The 17,428-nt window shown below is 35.2% G+C and overlaps 1 protein-coding gene across 2 annotated transcripts in view; it reads right to left on the bottom strand.

Moving 5' to 3' along the window:
* Positions 1-17,428, bottom strand: part of GramD1B (GRAM domain containing 1B) — a 390,336-nt gene that overhangs the window by 129,728 nt on the left and 243,180 nt on the right. For both annotated transcript variants that reach the window (XM_090412772.1, XM_090412773.1), the window contains 2 exons: positions 16,942-17,088; positions 12,373-12,491 (listed from right to left, as the gene is read on the bottom strand). In XM_090412772.1, coding sequence (XP_090268898.1) covers positions 12,373-12,491; positions 16,942-17,088 — 266 coding nt within the window. The remainder of the gene's footprint in view (positions 1-12,372; positions 12,492-16,941; positions 17,089-17,428) is intronic.

Genomic DNA, 17,428 nt, shown 5'->3' with positions numbered 1-17,428 from the left:
GGACACTTCAACCTCAGTGCTATAATAAAGTAAGGTACCGAGAGGGTATCGAATATGCACTACATCAAATTGCTAACTGCTTGTCACACAATTCAGAAACAATCTAAAACTGATTTCATACATCTAACATATTCATAGTATTATACAGTGAACAAGTCATAACATGCACATGTTCCTGCCAATGCATACTAGACTTGTAAAATTCCAATCACTTCAAAGTGAGTGCCCGCCAACACTTTGCTTGTTTAGACCTGTCATCAGACTTTTAACACCGATCAGCTGTAACTTTGTCTTTTATACGTTTCCTTGGAAAATAAAGCAACCATTAAAATTTTTGATGATAATTTTTTTTCAGCACCTAATTTTTGTCCTGCATGCTTTCACCACCCCCAAATCATTTCAGCACCTACAAGGGGCTGGTACCACCCACTTTGGGAGCCACTGCTCTAGAGCAAGATTTCCCAATCACACATGCTAAGCAATCTTTTGAGGATGGATTCATAAATAAATATATACATACATATATATATGTTAAAGATACCAAGCTATTTTAAACCTGGTTTTAATCCATTTCCCAAGTAAACAAACAGACAAGTAAGTCAAGTTTGCGCCTGCAAGTAGTGCAAGTCTTAGGCAACTCGTGGTAAAGGAGGAATAAGCTCTGATCACTATTCTTAATATTTACCCTTAATGCAAAGCACATTTCCTTGAGGAGATGTATGATGCTATGCATTAAAGGCAAGGGGCCACTACCCAGACCGGTTTTGACCTTTATTGAGGTCTTATCAGTGGGAGTCAGGCTTAGAAATACCAAGGTTAAGTAATACAGAGCTTATAAATATTTTCCCTAAACAAGTTACCATAAGGTGCTTTGACCTTATTAAATAAAAATCTCAGGATGAGAAATAGATGTAGAAAGTTTTTTACCTTGGGTATATAAGGTCAAAGCACCTTATAGTAACTTGTTTTGTAAAATACTTATAAGCTCTGTATTACTTAACCTTGGTATTTCTAAGCCTGGTTCCCACTGATGAGACCTCAATAAAGGTCGAAACCGGTCTGGGTAGTGGCCCCTTGCCTTTAATGCATAGCATCATACATCTCCTTGAGGAGATGTGCTTTGCATTAAGGGTAAATATTAAGAATAGTGAACAGAGCTTATTCCTCCTTTACCACGAGTTGGCTAAGACTTGCACTACTTTGCGGGCGCAAACTTGACTTACTTGTCTGTTTGCTTACTTGGGAAATGGATTAAAACCAGGTTTAAAATAGATTGGTATCTTTAACATATATTATACACAAGGTAAAAAAACTTTCTACATATATATATATAAATTGTGACTGGCAGTTGAAATACATAGTGATTTAAAGTACATTGGTTAATAACATATTTTAAATAATGTCAAAACTTGAGACAACATAAAAAAGCTTTGAGAAGGTTATTACATTATCTTATATTGTATTAAATTATAGAAGATTTGCATAACCTTATGGTAACTTTCATGACTCTAGATCTGAGAAAGAAAGACTGTCAATCCCCATTCCCCAGCTGATTCTAGACAGTCAATCTTTATGCAGGAAAGCAGGGTTCTCTACCAGAAAACATGGGTGTTTAAACCCTGCAACTCAGCACAATTAATCATACAGCATATAAGTCCATATAAAAAGTAATTGTTAACAATTCTAGTATACTAGATCAACTGTCTGCCAAATATTTCTAAACAGTTGGGACTAAAAAAATGTCACTTATTCCTTGTGGGAAATGAAAAGGCATTAAATTTGCTTTATTTATTTATTTTTTTATGAAGGTGAAAGGAATGATCAAACACTAAAGCAGATAATATTTATGAAAAAAATAAAATGACTTAAATCAATATAAATTTAATATTAGAAATTATTCAAAATTTAGATTTTATTATTACTTTTATTAGTCATATGTAATAAAAGAAAAGGCCATTAAAGTCATTAATAACCATGATGTAATTGATAAGAGCTTCTGGTGTTTATTATAGCACTGAGGTTGAAGTGTCCTTAGAGCCTCAAAAGCCAAAAGTTCATCATTTTCACAGCACAAAAGGAAAGTTTCAAGTAATGTGTAAGTTACCCTGCGAATAAATCATCTGTACAGCTGGTTAAGAGGATGTTTTATAATGTAATACATGCAAAATATACAATACACTGTAAATTATGTATTTATTAACAGATACATGTGAAATCCTACACATACCAGTATAACTGTGAATAATAATAATAATAATGGTTAATGGCAGTAATGTAATATCTTTGATTAAATATATACTTGAAAACACCACAGCTTATTTTCAAAACTATCTAGAAGTTTCCAATCAACTTATATGCAGTTGATTAGAAACTTCTAGATAATTCATGGGGAAACCAAACTGTTGTATGATTTTGTCCGATCCTCTCTATCCTCAAAAAGTTTCAAGAATGTTCTTTTTCTCACATTACTCATTTCTTTGAATGTATTATGATTTCTTAACAGTAGGATGGTATTTTACATGCTACATTTTTAAGTTCATTTTAAAGGTTGGAATACCTATATTTTGGTCTCTTAAATACACATGTAACCCCCCCCCCCCAAGTATACTGTATCATCTATTAACGAACATTTTTGTATTAATTCTTGAATACTTCTGGAGCAATTTTCTGCTTATATTATAAGTGAAATAATTTTCTACATTTTTTTTTTTGGACTGTAATGCCAAAAGTTTATCTGTTCATATTACATTCTAAGGAACTAACTGTTCTTCTGAATGTAATTCTCAGTATTGTTTGTAATAACTGTAATGATGATGTCAAGATACTTAAGATGAAATATCTACATATTATTAAAATTTAATAACTGTGGTATATGTGTGAATTTTTAGCTATGAATACTCCATAGCTTTCACTATATAATATAGACTGTATCTCACTATAAACAAAAAAGTTTCAGCTAGCTCAGAAATTAACTATTAACCGCATAAAAGTGCAGTTAATAGTTAATTATAGTAAGTGCACTTTGTCCTGGTCTGTAAATGTTTGAAATGTCAACTTCAAACAGTTACAGACTTTGCACTTGATATATTGCTATATTTCTATTATTTAATTTGTATATTAATAATATTGTGGATTTGAAGAGGGCTATACAGTTTTCATTTACTTATTTTTTTAATAAGTAAATTCATATATTCAAATATATATCAGTCTTACAAGTAGTTGCAAAACTTGCAGTATGTCTGCTGAATGTGGGTAAAAACCTACTAACAGGTCCCCTCTTTCTTTTTTAAGAAGAAACCTGTTAACAGATTTTTTGAACAAATTAGAAGATGTAGTCCTTGGGTGAAACTGTGTGAGAATACAGAATTAGGGAGGTTGTTCTATAGAAGAGAAGTAGATGGAATGAAAGAGAAGGCAGAAGTTGTTTTAACAAGTTTCAAGTTGGACTATAAATGGTAAATGCAAGTTTTTAGCAATAGCTCTTATTTTTATGATTTTTGAGGAAAGTGGAGGAATGATAGTGACCAATTCAGCAGAGCATTGTCCATGGAAGTATTTGTAGAACAGGCATAAGGTAGAAAATGAATGTCTATATGAATGAGTGAGAGAGAGAGAGAGAGATTGAAGTGGATCAGCAAGAAAATGACCATTAATTAACCATAATACCCTCTTTTAGGCAGCATTGAGCAATCTTTAGAGAGAATTTTAGTGTACCATCACATATACGTGAGCAATATTCCATGGCTGGGCAGATTTGGGATTTATATAGAGTCAGCAGCTATAAAAGTATCAAGTAGTGTCTGGAACAGAAAATATGCCAAGTTTTTTGGCAGCTACAGAAGCTATGGTTGAGAGGTGTTTGCACCAGAAAAGGCTGGAGGTGTAGGTCAGTCCAAGGAGGGAAATTTGATCATGTTTGGATATCAGATTAAAATTGAAGGTTAGGGGAAGGGATGTGAGCTCATTCTTGCGAGAAATCAGACAGGACTGAGCTTTGGTGGAATTAAACCATACAAGATCATCCTTTTCCCATTGAGATATAGCTAGGAGATTGGAGTTCAGGACAGTGGTCATGGTGGAGCTTTCTAACAATTGGGCACAACAAGGTTTGTCAAATGAAAACGAGGAATGCAGTGTACTGTCATATGCAAAGCAGTAAATAGGATTTGAATCTATGAGAGCAGGTCATTTATATACAGGAGGAAAAAGAGTGGATGAGAGTACAGAACTCTGAGGTACTCCAGGCATTGGTAGGGAAATCTGAGGAGAGGAAACCACCTAACATGACTTGTAGTTAGCAACCAGTGAGAAAGTTGGCAATCCAGTTAAAGAGGGTAGAAGACAGACTACAGAATTGCAGTTAGCTAAGTAGCCCCCCATGCCAAACTTGATCAAATGCTTTTGATATGCCGAAAGCAACTAAATGAGTATCTCTGAATTTTTCGACAGATTGAGTCCACAGGTGGGTGGTGAAGGCTAGAAGATCATCTGTAAATCGAGAGTGGCAGAATCAATATTGTTGTTCATTAATTAGTTGATGGGTCTTCAGGTGGTGTAGAAGTTGGCTGTTGATAACTTCTCCACAGTTTTAGAAAGGTAAGAGCAATTGAACAGTATTCTTTTTAACATTGAACATTTATTCTTTTATCCTCTTACTTTGAAATGGGCTGGATGTGGGCCTGTTCCATGCTGTAGGGTAAATGTCAATTGAATAGGTCAGTGCTATACATTATAGGTGGGATATAATTAGAACCAGTTGCCTTGTTTGAGTTCATGTTATTAAGGATTCTTTGGATTTTTTTCTGCCAGAAAACCATGGGTGACATGGAGCAAGTGGTTCTCAGTAAAGTGCACTTTGTCCTGGTCAATGATGCAGGAGTTCGAAGAGAAGATAAGAGTGATGTCACTAGGTCAGCCTTGTCTGTAGGTGAGGTTGCATATGATATGGAGGAAGAAATATGGGTGGACAAAAATTGCACTCAATGGTCTTGGTAAGAGACCAAAAGGCATAACTGCTATTTGGACAGGAGGCGAATATGCAGCATTTAGCCTTTTCAAAGTCTGATTTGGGTTTGTTGATTGTTCTTTTACAGTTGTTGTGAGCAGCAAAATAAGTGAAGTGAGTAATTGAAGTTTTGGTCATGAGCCACTTATGGTATGCAAGTTTTTTCTTGTACTGCATTGGCATACTTTTTTTTTTTCAGAACCAAGGCTGAGATGGTGGCCAGGGATTCTGGGTGGAATGCAGGCCTTCATTCCTGCAAGGACAGTTTCTGTTATTTGGTATGAGCAGATATTTGGATCAAGAGAACTGAAGCAGGAGTATGGGAAGGAAGACGAAAAGTTATAGAGATCATCCCATTTGTATCCTTGTGGTGTCAAAGGACACAAGACTGAAGTTTTGGATGAAGGTTTTTCCATAGCAAAGGAGACTTTTATGCAGTTGTGATCTGAGTTACCAAATGGAGAAGTGACATTCACTGTTAGTGTAAGTAGGTTCACAATAAGTGTGAGTAAGTAGATTTGATCAAAGCTTTTTTTTTATATATATATATATATATATTTATTCAATACATGAGAGGTACAAGAACCTATAGCACATCAGTACCGTGTGTGAGGTGCAGAAAAAGGTTGAAAAAGAAGAATCCTATTGACATTCTTCTTAAAGAGCTGCAGGTTGAAATCGTTAGGAAACACATCATGAGAAAGACTGTTCCAATGGACAGAGGTAGATGGAATAAATGAGGAGGAGAAGCAGATTTGATGAGTTTGCAGTTGTACTGTAAAGGGATGCTGGACAGCAGCTGCTCTTGTTTTAACAAGTCTCATGGCAAGTGACAGAATGATGTCTGCCAATTCACTGGAGCAGTGACCATGGAAGTACCTGTGGAAGAGACACAGGGCTGAAACATTGCATCTGTGAGATAGAGGTTGAAGTGAGCCTCTGAGGGAAGGGTCATGGGTCATCCATGAACCAAATTGTTTATCCCCTGGATCAAGATTTTTTAAGGAGGTTTTATTAATGCACCACCTCAAATGTGCATACAGTATTTTAAGATGGGTATATTTGAGATTTATATAGGATTGGGTGCGTAATAGCTTCTTGAGCAGAAAATAATACCGAGTTTTTTAGAATCTGAGGAAGCGACTGATATGATGTGTTTGTATCAAAGAGGTTTGAAGGAAATGTCAGTCTAGAGAGAGAGTTTATCCTGTCTGATGATATGTGCATTACTGAGGATGAGGGAAGGTGAGCTGAGATCCCTTTTGCAAGAGAAAAGGCAAGACCATGTTGGGAAGTATCGAAGGTGCCAGGTTATCCTTCTCCCATAGAAGGATGGTGTGGAGATCAGTGTTTAAGTCACTGGTTGCAGATGATCTTTATGTAAGGGATGTCTGGGAACCATGTGGTTTGTGAAAGGAGTAGGATGAGTGGAGAATGCTATTGGTGGCAAAGTTATGGATAGGATTTGTACTGATCGAGAGTAGGTCATTTATGTATAAGAGAAAGAGAGTAGGTGAAATAACAGAGCCTGGATGTACTCCTGCATTGGTGGCAAAGCTCGAAGAGAGGGTTCAGTCCACCATGATATGCACTGAACGACCAGAGAGAAAGCCAGCTATCCAGTTACAGAAAGTGGCAGGTAGACCAAAGGAAGTTAGTTTGCAAATCAGGCCTTGATGCCAAATACAATCAAAAGCATTGGCAGTGTGAAGGCAACAGCATGCATGAATCCAAACCTTTCCATGATGTGCCCAGTAGGATAAAATATCAGCCACAGATCTGGATTGGTGGAATCCATACTGGTGAGCTTCTAGGAAGTGAAGAAGTTGACCAATGATAACTTTCTTCATTATTTTGGAGAGAACTGAGGTCATGGCGATTGGTTGGTAGTTGAACAGTAGACTTTTGTCTCCCTTTTTTGTAATGGGTTGGACATATGTTAGTTTCTATGAAATGGGATAGCAGTGAGTAAAGCATATTGAAGAGACAGAGGACAAGTGTTAGCTCTGGAGCATAACATTTGAGTACAACAGGAGAGATGCCATCAGGACAAGACCACTTTGTAGTGTTCAGGTTGTTTAATGTTCTATGTCTTTCTGCCAAAAGACCACAGGAGGCATATGGTATTCAGTTGCTGGTATGGAAGGAGGTGATTTGCCTCCTTCCATACATTGTCTATGCAGAAGTTAGAGGAAAAGAGCAATGCTAGGAGGTCAACTTTTTCTTTGGGTGCTGAAACAATGCTGCAATCCTGATGGGAGAGAGGTGGGAGCATAGGTAGGTGGGCAGAATTGTGTCCAATGGCTTTTATGAGGGACCAGAAGGCATGGCTACCATTTGGAAAGTGACGAGTTTTCTGCTAGTGGCTTTTATGAAGTTGGATTTGGATTTCAGGATAGTTGATTTACATTTATCGCATGCTTCTGCATAGGCTGAGTATGAAGCATGAGTTCTTGATGCAAGCCATGGGAAATTTGTGAAGTAAATGTGGAAATGATTCTTTTTTTGGTACGGGATCCTGGTAAGTTTGGAATATTGTGTTTGGCTTGAATTGATTGGATGAACTGGTTGTTGAGGGAGATTTATGATATTCACAGTGGTGTTGCCATCATTGTATGCCTGTTTCATTTTTGGTTTGTTATTCGATGAAAGGAAAAAGTTGGGAAATGTTGGGTGGGTGGGTGAGGGGGGAATAGACTCGTGAACATAACACCGATACAGAGAGTGACCAGTCTCCTTGCTGTTCCATGGTCTCGACAGTGTCTCTCACATACCACCTTGGCTCCCTCACCAGGCATAATCTGGCAGAGTATGTGACCAGTTCGGGCTCATATGCTATCTGGCAGCCAGCCTGCATTACCACCATTTTAAATGCTGTACTCTCAGAATGGAGGAGGGTCTGTGTCTCCAAATATGTTAGTCATACCCTTGAAGGGTATCACTCAAACTGCATGGAGAAGAGGGGGGTGGGGGGTGGAAGCTGAAATCCCTGCTCTGGAAGCCAAACATAGCATTCACCACTTCAGGCTCCCAATAAGCAGGGTGGTAGTGTTTCATCAGGAGTTTGTCATCTACTGCCTAGTAGTTCAATGGAATCATACCATCCTTACTTATACATGTCAGCATTCTATGAATCACTGCCACAATTCGTTGCGCTGCCTTCACAATTTTAGCAAAATGTCCTTGAAATTTCAGATCCCCTATCCACTATTATCCTCAGATCCTTCATTTCCTCCACCTCCTCTAAGATATCCCCATCAAATTTATTCACTGAATCCCATCTTTGCTTCCCAAATTTTAACCCTTATGCTCTACTACATTGAACTGGTAGTCCTGCTCATTTTCCCATTCGCCTCATCTATTAAAGTCTTCTTGTAAGGTTACAAGATCTGTTCTACTCCTGATGGTTCTTCCCACCTTCACATCATCCAAACAACATTCAGGACCATCCCAATATCATTTACATACAAATAAAACAACAGCCCCAAAACAGACCCTTAGCATACACCACTAGTGACTTTCCTCTTCTGGGATATCACTCCCTCCCCCATACACAGGCTGCTAATCTACAATACAGCACACTAATCTACTATGCAATCCCATCTATTCCAGTTTAATTACCAGCTTGCCATGTGGCTATCTAACAAAAGCGTTTGCAAAATCAAAACATACTACCATGTATACATCCAACTTTGTCCAATGCATCTTGTTACCTTGTTATAGTAAGTAAAGGGATTGCTAAAAACATAATCTTCCTTTAGCAAAACTATGCTGTTCATCAGAGAGAGAGAATGGTGCTGTTGTCAATCCAATTCTGAAACCTGATCCTCACAGTGACTTGAAAAATTTCTCCACTTCTTCCTTAGGAGAACCTTCTGTGGTACCATAGGCACAAAAAAGTTTCATTGTCCGTTTCCCCAGAATGCGGAGAACCGACCAGGGCTTCTGACCTAATGTCCAATCCTCACCTTCTCATGGTGCACCCAGTTGGGTATCTACCTGGATACTGAACGAACAAGGATGGGCTGGCAATTTGGGATTTAGCCGACCAAATTGTATTCTTATTGGCTTAAACCAATATACAAAATGATGGTACAACATGACAATATTTTATGCCGGCTGGGAGCATCGCCCGGTTAAACAAGGCCACGTTTTTTTTTGACAAAGAACCAGGGCAAACAGCGAAACGTCGGCTACTAGAACAAATCCTAAAACTTACTCCAACTCAACATTACCAGAGTTCAAGATCGGTACTATCAACATAAGAGGCCTGAATGGCAAAGAAATGGAGCTAGCTGAGGAATTGGGTAAGTAAAAAATCGACATAATAGGGGTTATTGAAATAAAAAAGACAAAAACTGGTGAGATCTTTCTGAGCAATAAATACAAAATGTTATATTCAGGCAATGACAATCAAGGAAAAGAAGGGATAGCCATAGTATTCAACACTAAATATGAGGCTAATCTTTTTGAATGGCAGGCAGTCTCAAGTAGAGTGATATGGGCAAATATCAGAATGGGAAACTGGACAATGAGACTTATTTGTGCCTATGGTCTCACAGAAGGCTCTACTAAGATAGAAGTGGAAAAATTTTTTCAAGCTTTAGAGAAAGCTACTGACACAATTAAAAAGGAAAAGTTGGTCCTTGCTGGAGATCTAAATAGCAGAGTAGGAAGTGATTGTCAGACTTACAAAAATATTTTGGGAAAAATTTGGAGAAAAGACCAAAGCTAATAATAATGGCAAATTCCTGTTGGATTTCTGCTCAGGAAATCGACTGTTATTACTAACACCATGTCCCAACATAAAAATGTGCACAAATCCACATGGAGAGAAGAGGCAAGGAATAAGAAAAGTCTCATTGACTATGTTATTGTTGATAGTGATGTTTTCTCCCTGGTACAGGACACCAGAGGATTTGAAATTGGAAGTGATCACTATTTAGTCTTGAGCAGGATAAAATTGAATTTCATATTGAAAAGAATGACATCTAAGAACATTTTAAAGCGAATAAAAGTTGAGCAGCTCTCAGATGTGAACTGTAGACTAAAATACACAAAGATTATTGAAGAAAAAATGAAAGAGTTTGAGAACAGGAACCAAACCTCGGAGATTCAGTAACAAACTTTGTAGAAAACCCTGATTGATTCAGTCAGAGAGGCATGTGGTGAAGTTGTCTGCAAGGATAGAAAAATCAGAACTCCATGGTGGACACAGAAAGTAAAAGAGGCAGTGAAGGAAAAGAAGAAAGAATATTGAAAACTTCTGGCAAATAAGTCAGCTTGTGCTCTTAGAGAATATAGAGACAAATGTAAGAAAGCTAAACACTGTGTAAAACTAGCTAAACAAAAGTCATGGAAGGACTTTGGCAAGAACATAGAAAATAAATATCAAGAAGGTGGCAAAATGTTCTGGAGGTTATTGAAGAAGTTCAGAAATGGAGGAAAGAGTACTGTAAAGGATTAGAGATGATAAAGGTGACATAAAAACGGGAGAAAAAGATATCCTTGAAGTATGGAGTAATTACTTTGAAAAATTGCTAAATGAAACAAGCAGTGATAGCACAGTGGTAAAAAACACTGACCAGGCATACAGTCAGGAATACATATTCATAAATGAATCAGAAAAAGCCATCGAAGGCTTGAAATGTGGAAAGGCAGCAGGAGTAGATGATATTCGACCAGAAATGCTGAAGTATGGTGGTATGAAAGTCTTACAGTGGCTGCACTGCATAGTTCAGAAGCCATGGACAGAGGGACGAATTCCTGATGATTGGAGTAGAGCTCTCATAGTACCCATATATAAAAAGGGAAATAAAACTGAATGTGAGAATTACAGAGGTATTTCCCTACTGAGTGTTCCTGGTAAGATTTATGATAGTATACTTGAGAAACGGTTGAGAAGAATTGTGGAAGAAAAGCTTGGTGAAGAACAAGCTGGATTCAGGCCACATAGAGGCTGTCAGGATCAGATCTTCACTTTACGACAATTAGTTGAGAAAGCATGGGAATATAACAAAGATCTGTATTTAAGTTTTGTCGATCTGGTAAAGGCATATGAAAGATGCCAAGAGAGAAGCTATTCAATACGGTACAGTTATATAGTGTCAATGGAGCATTATATCAAGCAATACCTAGTCTTTATTTGAGTTGTAAATCAGCAGTTAGGATTGAAGGAATTACAGGAAGGTGGTTTAATGTTAAATCTGATGTGAGACAAGGATGTACATTATCCCCTCTGTTATTCATTATCTATATGGATCATATTATGAAGGAAAGTGGAATTAAACTCGATATCAAAATTTGAGATGTTAATATCAGCTCTTTGCTTTATGCAGACGATGTTATACTTCTAAATAAATCTGCTACAAGTCTGCAAGATTCCCAGACTAAATTGAAGAACTGTTGTAATAGATATGGTATAAAGGTCGGCAATAAAAAGACGAAGACAATGAAAATAGGCAGAATCGTTGAAAATGTGAACTGCGTTGTGAATGGAAAACCTGTGGAACAAGTAAAACATTTCGCCTACTTAGGCACGATTTATAGTAAAAATGGTAAATTAAATATGGAAATAGACAACATAATCAACAAAGCTGGTATGGTAGGAAGTCAATTGAATAAATTCATATGGAATAGGAGAGAAATTAGTCAGAACACTAAATTAGCTGTATACAAAACAGTGTTCAAACCAATTTTAACTTATGGATCTGAGAGCTGGGTCAGAAGTAAAGCACTTAACCAAAGACTAGAGACTGCAGATATGAGAGTCCTGAGAAAGATTAGAGGCATGAACAGATTGAATCAATGGCAATATCATAATAAAAATGAGGATATTAGGAAAGAACGTGACATTGTGAGCATCCAGGAATGCGTTAGCAGAGCTAATCTCAGGTGGTATGGTCACTTAAACAGATCACTTATATAGATGGACTGATATGGTACAAAGTGCCTTAGACGATAGAAATATAAGATCTGATAATGTTGGAGTCTTGACAAGTAACAGACTGATTTGGAGGAAAATTGTAGATAGGAAGTTAGTAATGATGTAAATTTGTCATGTGGTACTATCATATCCTATACACTCCTTGAGGGTATATGGCAGGAATTTGATGATGATGGTACTGTTCCAATTCTTCTGTAAGTTTGATTTCCTTTGCATTAATACTCCTTATCTTGATGGCTCCTATCTTCAGTTCTTCTGATGGTGGATGTAGATGACTTTTCACTGACCTCATACACAAGTGTCAAGACTTATAACATGACAGTACTGTACAGGGATAAGTGATTACAAAGAAGAAAGGAATCTGTTATTGTGTTTTCTAATGTACAGTGTGGCAAATAATCTCTATAGGAATTGTCCTTACCTGTGTTTCTGTAGTTTGGGCACTCTTTGCCATAGAATGATTTAAAGTTAAAGTGTACGTTACTTGTCGCATCTTGTGTCCAACATCTTCACATAACTGCCATGGACTTTCCATGATATCTAAATAAATAAATAAGAAAATAAATTAAATGCAAAATAAATTAATCAAAATTTTCAGCTGATCTAAGTGTGGCTTTTGTACATATTTTGTTGCTTTTTATGGCTCATTTGTGTCACACTGTGTATGCACTGGCATGAGTTCTGTAAACTAGGGTTTTATTTTATGGTATAACAATTCAATGCATCACTACATCAAAAATTATTTTTTGGTCTGGAACATGTGATCAAAGAGCTTTATAAGCTAGCAGCTGCTCTAGCATATTCATTATTTATCTTCTTCTTGGTATGGCATTAATAATTCCATGTTGACTGCATGTCACAAAGGGACAGAATATTTAACATAATAAAACTGTGAAGAACAAGTGCTGAAACTAACCTGTTACAGGTCATTAGATATTATTATTACCACATATTATCTTAATTCTGTATGCAATTGCAACCATGAGATTTTTTTGCAATAATATGGTGAAATACACAGTTGACTTTTGCATGCCAAATAATGTTAAATTAAGCTTACTCACTACAATAGATTACTGAAAACATCGACTGTGTTTTAAATGTAGGCTATTTATACTATTAAAACTATTCCTTTTGATCCATACAATTCATTTGCAGTAAGATTTGACTACATATAGTATTTTTACAGTGCCAGAGCAAATTTAAAGAAATTCTTAAATCATTTGCCTTATCTTTGTGTCTATGCAAACTTTTAAACCAAGTTTAAAAGTTTCAGTGTAGCTTAATAATGCTTTTAGCTGGCAATATGATTAACAGTGCTATTTCACTAATACTTTGTGATGGTTTATTTTATTACTATACCGTAAAGTAAAAACACACAAAATATTAAAGCTGGCAGATATTGATACCGTGTGAATGCATAATTTAATGCCTGCCTTCATATAAGTTTATGACAAGCATAACAACATAATCAAACATAACACTGCTGAAATATTTTTGTGTATAATAGCAACATTTGAATCAAATCATTACTAGGAATCTTTTGGATTAGTGAGTATTAGATTATTAAAATTAGACTGTTACAAGAATTACAATAGAAAAGCTTTCAGAGAAATATTGGAAATATTGACTTTGGTTAATGAGCCAGTAAAAGTCTTTGCTTCACTACTGACAGTCCATCTTCAAATCCAACTATGGTGTGCATATTTATTAAAGCCTTAGACAACAGATGATTTATGTTTTTATAACATCACATAGCATGGCATAACATTTATGTTTTTATAACATCACAGCCATGCACAATGGGAGGACTGAAGTTGCATAAGATGCATGTTTAATTCTTCTGATCAAGGGGCTCCAATTTATCTAACACTTACTTCACCCACAGTGCTAAGGTATTATGGATTTTCAAAGTACCTTTTATGGATGGGATAACACAAAAATACCTAGCATATTCTTATTTTCAGAATTATCTTTTGTTTATGATCATCTTAATTTCTTCAGAAGCATTTTTCTTTTTCCTTCTCTGCCTATTTCCAGTCTTCCCATAATTTTCAGTTAGCTACTTTTAAACAAAACACGTTTATGTTTATATTTTCTTTATATTTTATTGAGTTTTTGATTTGAGTGTGTGATTCTCACCTGCAAAAGGGGATGGACTAGAAGTTTTTTTTTTTATTATTTTAATTATTTTATTTATTATTTTACATAATCTGGAAACTCGGTCCTAGAAATAGGACTCATTAGGCCACTTCAGCTTTCCAAGAAGACAATGTACAAAAATTCATCTCCCACTCAACATCTATGACTACAGTAGGATTCAAACTTGTAAGTTACTGTTGGGCCATATCAATGTTTTCATTGTTTCAACTAATATAAACAAAATAAATAAATAAATAAAATAAAAAATAATGAAGGATATCTTTGTCAACTATAGCTCTGGCTCCAAGTAGTATACTACACTACTTGGAGTAATAATATTAACCCAAAACAGAATAACAACGGTACCTATAACTAATCTTCATCTATCTCACATCCCAATGGCACCTCTAAAATGCTCAATAATATAATTATCAAAAAATAACCTAATGACTAAGTTAGTCCAATATATCCATTCTATAAAGACCAGCTTCAGTACTCCTATTACTGCTCTACACATGAACAGGGAATCTGCCAGTTCCCTATTCAGGGATATTTTCCTAATCTGGATGATGTAATATGGATCTTAAGAGTTTCATGAATTTAAATACATAAACCCCAGGATTACATTAGATTCTTTTAACAGAAAATATCAAGAGTAAAAGTTCTACAAACTAAACAATGTGATCAAGCAAGACCAAATAATTCACCAGTGCAGTTAAAAATAAATAAATACATAAAGAATAATGAGATCATATGCCATTAAAAACCAAAACAAGAACTGCTAAACACTGTGTGTGTGTGCATGCACGCCATATTCTGTGAAACACTCTTAGGAATGAGAGCAGAGAGCTAATAGAGAAATATATGTGTGTGTGTTTGCAGCAGCAAAATCATCATGCAGCCCAGGCTGTGCATTTCACTCTCTCACTGGTAATTATTACCTTACCTTGGTTAGTTATTGGCATATACCCAAAAAATAGGGATGTATAATTAGAAGTGCACAATAAGATTTTAATATTTCATGACTAGTTTCGAATCAGCAATTTCTTAAATTGGTCTACAATCAAATTTTACTATAGAAAACACCACTATAACAAAATAACTCATTATATGAAACTACTTAAAATTCCTGGCCAAAGCTCAATAGGAACAATACTATGCTAAAACAATTTACATCCATTATAACAAACTATTACTCTGATCTCTAAGGGCTTGTTACAGTGAGAGCTCACTGTATTATCTGTGAGGCCTTTGAGTCTAAGCTATGCTACTAGTATGCTATAAATTTGATATTTAAATAATTTTAATTAGTAATAACTGAGAAAATTGGAAAAGCTTTGGAATGGACTGTTAAAAAAATAACTGTCTTTAAAATGTTTTAAACCCTAATGTTTAGTGTCAGAACTCAAATCATCCAGCTTCAAAACTAAATAAACAGCAAAACCCTTTCACACAATGTTATTTATATGTTCCCTTAGAAGCTTACTTAAATGCAGCATCATTGTCATCACTAGCACTTTCACCTACAATTCAAAAGTTATGGAGCCTCATACACTTTTAAAGTTATAAAAACCAGTTGTGACTTGCTGAAAACTTTTTCCATCTCCATTTTCTTTTACCACCTTATAGAGACATTGTTTTAGGTTAAATTATCCTGACTTAATGAAATTTATTTTCTGACTGCAGTCTTCAATCTATATCATTAAAAGACATTCAATATTATCTATTGCAGAATTTCTGTGTTTAACAATCGCTTTTGTCATATAAGATGCTGTGACTATTCCATGGTTTGATCTTTCTTCATAATTAGCATTCATCCAATGATACTTTTATTCCTTTATCATATGTTATTTTAGCATATGATGTTCCTTCTTTATGACACACTCTAATTTCAAGATTTTGTTCTAATGTTGACCATTTACATTTGTTGGTTCAGAAGTTTCTGTTGTATTTCCTATTCCCATTCGTAATTACAAATAAAAGAATACTTGCATGAATTAAAAATTAAACATTTTTGTGGAGTGAACATGATTTTGCTGCACCAAAGCAGAAATAATACTGAAGTGTGCATCAATATAGCTGTTACTGGGGTATGCTAAATCACTACAGTACTGTTTTTGGTAATGCACTAAATTACCATACTACTGTTACATTTTTTTTTTTAATCGTTAACAATTATAAACTGCACTACAGCGAAACCTGTGCTGTTCAAAACCATGCTAAGTGAGGTGTGTGTTGCTGTACTTGATATCTCATATTATGAATAACCAGATAAATCTGCAGAAAATTGACTAAGAACACAAAGACTATATTAGTTGATTATATTTGTTTCATCAGAGAGAAATTCAAGACAGGCTAACCACACCTCATTGAATGACTATACAAACCATGGAAGGAATGCAAATGTTATTCATAAAATGTCATTCTAATGTCTTAACAAAAACAAAGATTTTGTTAAGACATCAGAAACATTTCAAACTCAACTGACAGTGTGCCAATTCTGAAAACCTGTCTCTTTCTTCTCTGGAAACAAACTATTGATTACTAGACATATCAACTCAGGACTAATTCAAGACTAATCAGAAATACTGTATGATATTTTATCAAAATATATAAAAATTATAGACAACTGAATTATTTTTGATATTAACACAAATTATTAAAAGGGTGATCTGAGGTGAATTAATATTCTATATGTATGTATGTTCATGTAGTTCAAATATTAATGCATCTCATTATTATAACATTTAATGTAATACACATTTCTCAAAGAAATTAAACAAATGAATAAGATTTGCAAATATTCATTAGCCTTGTTACAGCTCAATTATATCTGTGTTTATATACTTACCGTATGTTTTCCTAGATGTCAACAATTCATGATAAAACTTTGAACCTGTAAATATTAGTGAGAATACTTGGTCTACAGTCAAAGGAAAGATAGCATTCATTACTTCTTTTCCTTCGTGAGATGAACAGGGACAATGAATCTCTGCAACTGGAGTAAAAAACAAAGCAAAACAAAAAAAAAACAATTGCTTTAAATACAGTATACATATCTTAATTATTTATAGCATGAAATACACTCTCTTTATTCCCTAAATTTTCCCTTTCTGTTCCTTTCTTGAATTGCAAAAATAACAAGGAAATAATTACAATCAATCACAGAAATGAGCATTTCATAAATAGCATTCTTTTATATTGACATCATTCGTTACCACAACTCTGAATTATTATTATTATTTTATTTTATTTTTTTGTAATAGCACTAATTTGGCCATAAATAATGTCCAGCTGATTTTAACAATGATCCTAAATAGCAAATTTCATTAAATTCC

This window comes from Typopeltis vanoorti, chromosome 23, assembly GCF_054136105.1.
Source record: "Typopeltis vanoorti isolate ZY-2024b chromosome 23, IOZ_Tvanoo_1.0, whole genome shotgun sequence".
Lineage (NCBI taxonomy): Eukaryota > Metazoa > Arthropoda > Arachnida > Uropygi > Thelyphonidae > Typopeltis > Typopeltis vanoorti.
The sequence above is the reverse complement of the archived record's forward strand: the minus strand, read 5'-3'. Positions and strand labels throughout refer to the sequence as shown.